The 12,574-nt window shown below is 35.6% G+C and overlaps 1 protein-coding gene across 1 annotated transcript in view; it reads right to left on the bottom strand.

Annotated features, from left to right (window-relative positions):
* Smp_177050 (putative gynecophoral canal protein) overlaps positions 1-8,827 on the bottom strand; it is a gene marked incomplete at both ends in the record, with an annotated part of 59,946 nt that extends 51,119 nt beyond the window's left edge. Inside the window, 3 exons of the mRNA XM_018799783.1 lie at positions 4-153; positions 4,718-4,810; positions 8,730-8,827. Of these exons, the coding sequence (XP_018651538.1) occupies positions 4-153; positions 4,718-4,810; positions 8,730-8,827 (341 nt within the window). The remainder of the gene's footprint in view (positions 1-3; positions 154-4,717; positions 4,811-8,729) is intronic.
* Between the last annotated feature and the right edge of the window lie 3,747 nt (positions 8,828-12,574).

Below are 12,574 nucleotides of genomic sequence, written 5' to 3'. Positions count from 1 at the left end.
TACTCTTTATATTTTTCAGCATTTCTAGTACTTGGTGCAAATATTGTATATGGTTTATCTGGAGTTTTTGTCTTGAATTGATTAAGTGATTTCATTTTGTCAGAAAATGGAGATATGTCAGCTGTAATGAAATTTAAAAAAAACAGGATTACTCTAATGTAGTTAGCAGCTACTGAATAAACAAACAAACAATATAAGCAATGGTGGGTAGTGGCTAGCAGTGGAATCCAGGACGCATGTTTCGTCCGATTTGGGACTCGTCAGCTGGATATACCTGCATCTCAGAGTTGATGTTCACTATGGGACTCGAGCCCAGTACCGTTTCCATCAAAAGCTATCACGTTATCCACATATGCCAACAAGAGACTGATCAATTGTAGTCCAAAATAACAATGGAAAGATACAAGTAAACAACAACAAGTGAATATAACTTCACCCCATTGCATAAGCAGGTGGCTATCAGGACTCAGTAGCTAAATGAATAACGCGATGGCGTTTGAAGCGAGTCCCAGGGTGAACATCAACTCTGAGATGCAGGCGCATCCAGCTGACGAGTCCCAAATAGGACAAAACGCGCATCCTTGATTCCACTGCTAGCCACTATCCATCTTTGCTTATAAGCAAACAATATGTTTAGACAAATTGTCTATGTTCATTAGTAAGCAACAAGGATTAAATTCCAAGTAAGCATTGTGTGAGAAGCAGTTCATTTTATCGAATAGCGAGCGAATGACATAACTACCCTTATCAGCAACATGAATCTTAAAAATGGGAATTATGGTGAGCTTATTAACATATTTCAGAAACATCTAGTTACTGCAAGATTTTAGATACATCTTATCTTGATTCAGGACTTTCCGTTAGTTTCTTTCAATCATTTAACATCAAAATATTACCCATTATGCTCTGGATTTTGCTGTAATTATTGACTGAAAACAAATCCTACATAAACTACTTCATAGTTATCGTTGCAACTTCGTCACTTTCAGCGAGATTCTAAATTTATTTTGATCAATCTTCTAACTGAACGCTAGACTCGATTTCTAAGTTCTTCTAGTAACTCCCCCCCTTGGTGAAATTTACACAGCGATCTGAACACGAGAAAAAAGACTAGAAATATGGAAGAAACGCTTTACTCCCAAGGTTTTCTCATGTACAGAAAATCTAGGGTAATTTTAATATTTTAGGTGGCCTTGGGCTTCTGGAAATTTCTGGAACGCCGCTAAACATGGTAGTATTAGTATTAGTATTAGTATTAGTAGTAGTAGTAGTGGTAGTAGTAGTAGTAGTAGTAGTAGTAGTAGTATAGGTATTCATCCAATCAGAAACTCGACATGTGACTTTTCACTTTCTAGATGTTTCTCAGCGTTTTCAGATCCTCTTTTGTGGCTTTATTCAAGGATCTGGATCTTGATCTGGATCTCCTTAACATATTTTACTAAAGAACATTAACTGGTACGAAACTTAATTACAAAAGTTTTCTGCATATATTCATTTCATATATTATAAATAATTACCTTAGTAACTTACATTGATTCCCTATTAATTCTATACACATTTCATAAGGTGAAAGTTGCAGTGCACATTCTCCTTTTTTAAAATCTTTAAAGGTATATGATAATTTCTCAATTTTATCATAACCTGCACAACATTTATAATCAAATTCTCTAGGTAATAAGAAACAAGAAAGTATAAACCATAGTGGTAAATAGAAAATGTTATTAGTTAAGTATAAATGTTTTTACATTTTTGTAGTTGAAATCATGAGTAAATTGAAGCTGGACCACTATGAGAAACGTGGAAGCACTGGACGGCCGTTTAGTCCTATTTTGGAACTCCTCAGCAGTGCGCATCCACGAACCCTCCCTCACGAGATTCGAACCGAGGACCAACCAGTCTCGTGCACGAGCGCTTAATCTGTAGAACCACTGAGCCGGCCGGTATCCAACGGTATTAATGTTTAACTTCAACCAATTCACGAAATTGTGCAACCGTCCACCATTGTCTTCAGTGAGTTACTATCTCACAACAGACCTGGTTGAACTCCACTGGTCACTGCTTCTCACTAGAACTCCAGGAAATACTTCTTGGAGCATTCTCTAAGCTGATTGGTCTAATTGCGTAATTTTCATTGTTCTTCTTAAACTATATAATCAACACAAATTTCAGATAGAAGTGAGGTATGAGTATTTTTTCTACAATTGACGAACAACTTATTTAGGCAAGCTCGAGAAAGTTAACTTTAAGGCTAACAGAACAAGTTGCCAGTCGATCGTAGAGGATTTCTGTGATGTTTAAATAAATCAATGACTTGTTTGTATTGATGACTGTTGTAATTTTGAATTCCAAATACAATACATTCGTTTGTGCTCCTCTTGTACTTCTTGATTAAATTGCGTTATTCCTGGGATTACTAGTTTATACTTACTTACTTACTTACGCCTGTTACTCCCAATGGAGCATAGGCCGCCGACCAGCTTTCTCCAACCCACTCTGTCCTGGGCCTTCTTTTATAGTTCTTTCCAGTTCTTGTTCATTCTTCTCATGTCTGTCTCTATTTCTCGGCGTAATGTGTTCTTTGGTCTTCCTCTTCTCCTTCGACCTTCAGGATTCCATGTGAGGGCTTGTCTTGTGACACAATTGGGTGATTTCCTCAAAGTGTGCCCAATCCACTTCCAGCGCTTCTTCCTCATTTCTTCCTCCACTGGAATCTGGTTTGTTGTCTCCCACAGTAACTTGTTGCTGATAGTGTCTGCTCATCGGATCCGAAGTATCTTGCGTAGACAGCTGTTAATAAACACTTGTATCTTCTGGATAATGGCTTTCGTAGTTCTCCACGTCTCTGCCCCATACAGAAGAACTGTCTTGACATTTGTATTGAAAATTCTAACCTTGGTGTTGGTTGACAATTGTTTTGAGTTCCAGATGTTTTTCAGCTGTAGGTATGCTGCTCTTGCTTTGCCGATCCGCGCCCTCACATCTGCATCAGATCCACCGTGTTCATCAATGATGCTGCCCAGATATGTAAAGATTTCCACATCCTCCAAAGCTTCTCCGTCAAGTGTAATTGGATTGGTGCATATTGTATTGTATCGGAGAGTCTTGCTTTTCCCTTTGTTTATATTGAGAACTAGTTTATACTACAATTCAAATACTTCTGATTATCATAGTTTCTCACAACTAACTTCGGCGAGACTATAATTTATGGGTGACCTTTGAATGAATCTTAAGTGATCTTGAGAACTATTAGCCAGTCAGGAAACAGTATAGAGTAAAAAATATATTATACAAAACCAAAGAATTAAAGTGGATACACTTCTTTTACATGGTCCAAAAACTTATCAATGCTAGAAAGAGGTTCAAAGGTTCCAAAATCGTAATGCATAAGGTAGAAGAACTCATCCATATGGCTCCATAATAGTCGATCTCTGGAGCCATGATAAGGTCGCAAAAGCTGTCTCACCCTCGACCACAAAGCTTCAATATTGTTTGTGTGTACTCCAGTTGTTTAAGTTTCTCATTTTTATTACGCATATATCCCTACATTACTCATACCACTGAGTAATATTTGTGACTCGTCAGCTGGATGTGCCTGCATCTCACAGTTGATTTTCACTCCCGGACTCGAACCCAGTACCATTCGCTACAAACGTTGTCGCGTTATCCATTCAGCTACTAAGTACTGAGAGCAATAGGATGAAGTTTAAATTCACTTGGTATTGTTTGCTTGTATCTTCCCATTGTTTTTTAAGACTGTGATTGATCTGTCTCTTGTTTGCATATGTTCATCCTGTGCGGATCGCCTCGATATTGCAATGGAAAGATACAAGCAAACAATTCCAAGTGAAGTAAGGTACAGTGTTTTAATTCTAGCTGTCCAAAGAATATTAAATCAAATCATTAGTGAAGATCAGTTTGATAAATTCTGAATGCAGTGATCTATCATTATGAATAAATTAGAAGAATAAATACAAATATCATTCTTTGATTAAGAGGTAGTCGATCCAATACTGTGTCCAAGAAGGAAATTATTTCTTTTATGAAATATCTGTTACTTAGTTCAAGTCCTCTCAAAACAACTGTCAACTGATATCAAAGTCATAATCTTTAACACGAACGTCAAGACAGTTCTACTGTATGGAGCTGAAACTTGGCGAACCACCACAATCATCATCAAAAAGATACGAGTGTTTATAAACAGTTATCTACTTAAGATAATCAATTTCCATTAACCGGTTACCATCATTAACAGTCTACTGTTGGAGAGAACAAACCAGGTTCCATCTTAAGAGGAAATTAGGAAAAGACGTTGAAAGTGGATAGGACATTGATTGTGGAAATCAACAAACTTCATCACGAGGCAACTCTTAACTTGGAATCCTGAAAGGAAATGAGAAAGAGGAAGACAAAGGAACACATTGCGTCTGGAATTCAGAAGCAAACATCAAATAAGTGAATGGCAACTGCAAAAGGTTGTCCACGAAGAGTTGGATGAAGAATGCTGGTGGTCAGCCAAAGCTTCTCCACGTGGAGTAACAGGCATAAGTAGGTAAGTAGTTCAAAACCTAATAAAATAATCACTCACTAGAACACAAACGCATTTATGCAATCTCATTAGGAGTAATTTCTTAACATACTACAATACATAAGTATTTCTAGTTTCTGACAGACTTATGTACTTTAACTGAACAAATTTATCATTCCTTGAAGAACTTACAATTTTTTTCCACAACGTTGCATTGTAAATGGTGTACATGATGCAATGATTGAATGACCATCTGGTAAACGCCAAAATGCACAATGATGATATCTGAAATAAAACAGATAATCAAAAAGTTAAATGATTATACTATAATCAGAAGGGGTTTTGTGGAGATTTCAGTATTTTCATAGTTGAAAGCATGAGTCAATTGAAGCTAGACCATCAAGGAAAACCTGGGAGCACTGGACGGCTGTTTCATCATATTGCGGGACTCCTTACTAGTGTGCATCTACGAACTCGCCTCGCGAGATTCGAACCAAGGACCTACCAGTCTCGTGCCAGAGCACTTAACCGATAGACCACTGAGGCGGCATCTGATTTTGTTAATGTCTAACTTCAACCAATCCACAAAGTTGAGCAGCCGTTCATCCATTGTCTTTAGTGAGTTGGTATCTCACAACAGACGTGGTTTGAACTCCACTGGTCACTGCTTCTCACTAGAACTCCAGGTAATATCTCTTAAAGTCAGTCACTAGTGAGCATATGATTATAATCAGAAGGGAAATCCCAGAATGGAATAAAACGGCCGTTCAGTGCTTCCAGATTTACTTGGTGGTCTAGCTTCAATTGACTGATGCTTTCAACTATGAAGATTATACTATACTTTGCTAAATAAAAACTGATACTAAGAATTCAATAGATGAAGTTCAAATTGAGATTGTTCAGTTAATGTCATCTATCGTTGATGACTTGTCTTTGAGATACCTGACTCCAAGATGATGTGTATACATACGCTGACAATATACTGCTGTAGCCCAACATGAAATCATTGAAAAACAGAATGTAATGGACAGTTATACCTTTCTAATTTTCCACTGTTTAGCTCTGAACATTAATGACATTGAGATCATTAGGTGAACATAATGATTTTTGTTCCTTGAATTGTAATAGAATGATCACCATTTCCGAGTCCCATTAAATTTAATCATTCTGTCGTTTATAATTTTACATAACGTTATCTGCCTAATGTTAGATAAGTGAGATACTGTTATATCTTGTGACCGAGTGGATGCCCAGTTAATGTATGACGTAATAAGACCGCTAAACAGAGAGCAGCGAATTATCGATTGGAACAGTGACACATGAAAACCGTACGAGCAGTCTAGAGCGCTTATCGATCGTGCTTCTGCCTAGCCCAGTCAGTTAAGTCTAGAACACCAATAACAGCCTTTGCGGTATGAATCCTTGTATTTGAAACATACTGAGTTTATATACCAAACAAACTGACCACATCGTACCAATAAAGTAGAAAATAACATTTTCACTAGATCCAGCCAAATGTGGCTGTGAATAGGGGGAACAGTAATTAATGGACTAGGGATAACTCAAGAATGATAAATCGTACAATAATAGTCCAAGGGTCAAAATAAAGCTCACAATGAAAGGAACATGAATATGAGTAGTTTAATTATTCAGCAAATATACGATAAAAATTATATGCATAATGTTGGTCCATAAATGGATCCCAAAGTTACCATTCACTACTATTATCGGGATATAACAGAAACAAAAGACCGTTTCACACATTTTAGCAAAATGTAATTAATTGTTACCATGAGGTGTATTATCATTAAAGCATCACCTATATCCCCAGCTATTTCAATAAACTTATCTATGATTTTACTTGTAATGGAAATGATTGTTAATAACTGCCCTAGACTGTGAATTGCACAATGCAAGTGAAAACAATATTCAGCTGACAACAAAAACAATTCAGAACAATGATGAATAGTCAGATTTGTATCATTTAAACTTGATAGTACTTGACATTAACTAATCAATAATTTACACTGAAACATTGAGATCCCATGATCAGAAATATGCTCATATAGAACGATGTAAGGATCCAAGTATTCAAACGACATCATGTTATCTACTTAGCCACTGAAGCAAATGGCACTGGGTTCGAGTCTCAGAGTGAACATTAACTCTGAGATGCAGGTACATCCATCTGACGAGTTCTAAATAGGACGAAACGCGAGTCAAACTGGATTCCACTGCTAGCCACTATCCATCTTCCCTTATAATACATGTGATTTAGGGCTGTATCGAGTCAATATGCACAGTATGCACATATGCCAATAAGTGACTGACCAGTTGAAGTCCTAAACGTCAATGAGAAGATTCAAACAAATAATACTAAGTGAATTTATCAATTATAAATTTTCATAAGATCTTTTATCCTTTATCAAATGATTAGGTAGCTCTATGATTTGTGTAATCAGTTTCCCTTTGATTTTATTCACCAAAAGATCACAATTCCTATGAGGTCATACAGTTTAGAAATTATAAAGCTTGATGGAATAGAGTGTTGTATCTGATCAGTATTTTATTAAATCACTGATATATTACTGAATTCTTAGTATAAATATTACTTTAATTAATATATGTTCATGTTAAAACACATTGGAGTGAACGAAGACTCGATGGGGAAAAGTGTTTTTTATTGTTTTTCACAGGATTATACAGGATCTTAGCAAAATATGAAAGTTGTACATTAAATACATCATTTAAATATCTTCTTTGAGTCATCGTTTACATACTTTATCATTCATCCAATCTTGTTGTTATTTTGATTGTTTTCTGACTCTTCTCTTTATTTCACTATTCGGCTGGTAAACATTCTATTTCTGCTACATACTACTTATATCCATCTATATAAAGAGGTGCACACCACGATCTCACCTTATTTATACTTTTGATTTTCTAATAAATGCGAATCAGAATAAAATTCATTATACGGATTTATTCAAGACGTTGTTTTACATCAAGTACAAAATGACTTAATTTTTAGAAGGGGTTTTTTGCGGAGATTTTAGTAATTTTATAGTTGAAATCATGAGTCAATTGAAGCTAGACCACCATGGAAAACCTAGAAGCACTGTACGGACGTTTCATCCTATTGTGAGACTCCTAAGCAGTGCACATCTATGATCCCGCCTCACGAGATTCGAACCCAGGACTTATCAGTCATCTATGAAATCACTAAAATCTCCACACAAAAAACCCTTCTGATAATAATCATATGTTCACTAGTGACTGGTTTCAAGAGATAATTCCTGGAGTTCTAGCGAGAAACAGTGACCAGTGGAGTTCAAACCACGTCTGTTGTGAGATAGTAACTCACTGAAGACAATGGTGGACGGTTGATGAATTTCGTGGATTGGTTGAAGTTGGAAATTAACACCGTTGAATGCCGACCAGTTCAGTCGTCTAGTGGTTAAGTGCTCGTGCGCTAGACTGATAGGTTCTGGGTTCGAATCTCGCGAGATGGGATCATGGGTGAGCACTACTGAAAAGTCGCACAATAGGACGAAACGGCCGTCTAGTGATTCCAAATTTTCCATAGTCATCTAGCTTCAATTCACTCATGATTTTATTCTTTAGTTTATATTTTTAATATTCAATTGAGTTCAAAGTTTTACAAGTAAATCATTCAGTGAAAGAAATTATAAAAAACTATGTTACGTATGCCTGAACACCGATTACCACTATGCGGAATTCTGACTAGTGTTGGAGAAGGTTGGAAGAAAGTTAGGGGCGGCCAAACCATAACGTGGCATCAGAGCTTGAAGTCACTAACTTCTAGTCTAAGCCATATTAGTAGATGCGGACTACTTGGTTGGGGTCCGCATGACTATCGTAACCAATGGTTAGAGACTCTAGGTGACATGGCTCGGAATCGATCACAATGGCGTAGGTGCATACACTCTTTATCTTCCATTGAACCTTAAGATTAAAATTGCTTCATAACTTTCTTCCTTCCCATACTATATTCTTATATACAACCTTTCTTTTATATATTACCACCACTAAATTAACTACTTCTATGAATCCGGTGTTCATTTTGTTGTGCTAATGAGGTATGGCAACTTGGACTGATGTATATATGTGCCTGATCCTACATTGTAGCTGACTGACTGACTGTAAAAAACTGTAAAAAAAATCCTAAGAAAGATTTACTTACCCCGCTTGATCTGGATTTGCATAATTAACTTTATCAGATATTTTACCAAATTTTATAGATTCTCCATTAACATAGATACTACTTAAATGACTTATCATATAAATGAATAAATAAAGGAATAGAAATGAATTGGATAAAGTCATATTGAATACAATTTAATAACGTTGATTAGATGAGCTTCATATAATGCCTTGTATATATATACATAAATATAAAGTGGATTCATACAAGTTAGTGTTGATTGAATGTTGCTAATTGGATGAAATTTGGATTGTTTTAACTAAAACGTCACCTTTAAATTTCGGTAAGATTTAATTATGTTGAATGAACTATAAACAAATAATGATTTATGGACATGATATAGAATGAATAGTCTATGTCAATTGAATATATTGTTTAAATTGAATCTTACAATTAAATCTAGAATGAAATAATGGTTTCAATAGGTTATAACTATTCATAACTCCGGATGTAGCTCCTCCTTCGGGGGGGGTTACTGCCGGTCTGAAGCCCGGATAAAGAAGGAGGGTTAGGGTATGGGGTTAGCGATTCCATCCCGTATAAAACCAACTCGTTAACAAAAACGCTAACGCTATAACTATTCATAAGTTCCTTCAGTAAAGTTATTATTTGATTACAATCAATGTGAACAGAATAAAATAGCTGAAGGTAAGGGGCACCTGGAATATAGAGAGAATTGACTCTCATGACAAAATTTGCAAGAGAGTTGACGATTATCATAATCTGTGACGTTGAAAACAAGATATTTTGAAAGTGACTAATTTATTGTAGTGTGGTGTGTGCTACTGATTTCGATAGATATAAGTAGTATGTATCAACAATCGAAAGTGAAACGCCTGGAGGCAGAAAGCTAAGAAGATCAAAGAAAAGAGAACGAGAACAGAGAATGGTTGGTGTAGTTTGCAAATGAAGTATTACTGTATGGTTCTCAGATCTTACTAAGATGTTCGGTAATTTTGTATTCAAATACATTGGATTGTCCCTACTTGTGTTCTCGGTCATTACAGTAGCATAGATAAATCTATATTCATTTATACTACATTATAATCAAAATCATGACTTTGATATACATTGAATATTATAAAGCCTAAAGATCTTCATTTAGGCAACTTTATTGGGTTTTTTTCTTTATTGTGAATATGAGAAGGATGAATAAAAAATGTAACGAACTAGAAAGGATTTCCCAGGACAGGGTTGGATGAAGAATGCTGGTGAGCGGCCTATGCTCCTCCACGAGGGGTAACAGGCATAAGTTAGTAAGTAAGTTTATTGTGAAAGTACTTAACATTTTTTTCTAAAGGGATTTGTCTACTCCTCTTTTAAGTCCTTTGTGATAGGAATCGAGTTGATAACGCCTTCCATGGACTAAAAATTATGTTGAAAAACGAATTCGATATGAGCAATTATACTTTTAAATTCTTCAAGATGAGAACTTTTAGTGGCCTGGAGATCTAACTCTAAATTGATCATTTCCGACTGTTATCGAATAATTGCTGTCAAAATATACACCCTAGCCATCTTCATCTATAATCATCGACTTAACTCACGTTGGTGAATGACGGAATCAAATAAGTCAAATAAGAGGATGGATTTCGAATATGTATATTTTATACAATCGTTGATCCAGACGAAAGATTGGAGAACCGAAGAGAAATGACGCGCGGTGAAGAATGCGTGTGAGCCGACTCTATTTAACCAAGAATGAATCAATATTTATAGTCAAACAAAAAAATAAGCAACGGACATGTGATGAATAGGATAAGATGTACACACATACGCTCATATAAAAACAGTCAAGGTTGATAAGAGAATAATTAACAAGGTCAAAACATGACTGAAGAAGAATGATTACATTGGCCTGTTCGGAAGCTAGAATAGGTTGTGTGAGCCTAACATAGCAACTGACACTACAAACGTTTTATACCACTACTTTCGTAGCAGTTGATTTAACGGGTACCTCATCTGATATGAAGAATCTCCCAAAGGTATGATAATAACCAAAAACTGACTTCAAGCATTAAAACTTTCAGGAACAAGCATTTATTAAACAGTACTGTAGTATTCACAGGCTACCGAATGACAGCCTTTAAGATTACAGCATATTTGGACAAAAATTAAAAGATATGTCCTTCGATGATCTAATGACTGTTGAGTCAAACTTGAAAGTTATATAGGGAATTCAGTGAGGAAATTAAAATATTTTGAATTCAGTAGACTAATTGGTTAAAGTAAGACTAGAAATAAAACAAACAGCCCATAAACAGCAGCAGTATCATCGACTGATTAGCTGGATGATTATAGTTAGACTCATCTATGGTTGAAGCAGATATCGACCACGACAAGTGGACTAGAATCACAATGTCAGTCACATGTAAGCAGCATGAACAATGTGTCCTATGCAGAAGAGAGTTTACGACATGTGATGTAGGGATATCTCTGTGCGCAAAAGACGAAATGTCAGTTCCACGATGAAATGAGAATAGTTAAAGATTTGGAGGGGTTGATGAAATGAGTGTTATTTCACTAACTGAGTGAGTTTTGAGTGTGTATTGGTGTAAGTAAAAATCATATACATCAGTTATGCTAAAAGTAGTTGAACTATTCAACCAACCAGTATAAGTAAAAGTGTGTGTCGAGTTAAGCTGAGTTGACCGAAGTGTCTGAGAACTTAGATATATTATAAGCATGTATAGATCACTTGTGTAATTGTATTCGATCCTGTGTTTATTGGCTGATATAAGCATCTATGGTGCTCATATGTAGTGTAAATAATGACTTCAGCAAGTGACTGGATTGATAATAATGTGTATTTAGTTATCGTTAGGGTAAAGATTTTAGTGTTGATTGCGTTTGTAGTCATATTTCAAAAAACCAGTACATTTTGATGTTTGGTTATCGATTTGGCATTACCCTCTATATCGATGTTTTAATATAAGTATACTGTGTTTATTTATACCTGTAACTGTCATTAAAACAGTTTCTTTGTTACGTATTGTACTGTATATGAATGTAAATGTGTTTGGTGGGACTAATTTTATTTGGTGTGAGATTTTTTTTATCAATACCCAGGTTATAATATAAATAGTGTTAGTGGTAATAATATGATTGTAAATAGGTGTTGTCGTACTAGTGAAGCATTTCATTATTATGATGGTAATTAGTATTGATTTCAGACTAATTTCCGAATAATTGTTGGTTATTGGTGATTTACATTTCAGCTTAAAACGGGCTGCTATTTTTGGGTTCATATACTTTTTGGTCCACCACATTCTCAAATGGTCATGTCTTAGGATGCAAATGGATTAAGGTTTTATTGTTGACTGCATAAGTGTAATCTCATCAGTACTCAAGAAAGCGTTCTAGTCTGAAGTATGTTTTTGCCTTTAGACTCATTTTAACACATTGACGAGAACTGTTGTAGTAGAGATGGTTTCTTCACCCACTACAAAGACAAGTAATCACCTAGTTAGCTGTCTGTGAATCCTGTTGTCTAGACGTTTGCTTGTTAGGTGGCTGACATGTTGTGGTGTTTGTATGAACTTACAATTCCTTTATATTTAATGGCTGCTTGGTTTCGAATCCCGAATACAATACATTCGTTCGTGTTCAAATAGTACTTCTTGGTTAAATTGAGTTGTTTCTGGGATTCCATTTTGTCCTATAATTCAAATACTCCTAATCATCACACATATCCAGTCACTTGCCTAGTTATTTGTTTACGTACTTACTCACCTACAGTTTATCACTCATTTATTTACACGCTTCATGCGTCATACTACTGATAAGTGCATTTTTATAAACGATACTTGACTTCATCTGATCCA

The sequence above is a fragment of the Schistosoma mansoni genome, chromosome 3 (genome assembly GCF_000237925.1).
Source record: "Schistosoma mansoni strain Puerto Rico chromosome 3, complete genome".
Taxonomy (NCBI): domain Eukaryota; kingdom Metazoa; phylum Platyhelminthes; class Trematoda; order Strigeidida; family Schistosomatidae; genus Schistosoma; species Schistosoma mansoni.
The sequence above is the reverse complement of the archived record's forward strand: the minus strand, read 5'-3'. Positions and strand labels throughout refer to the sequence as shown.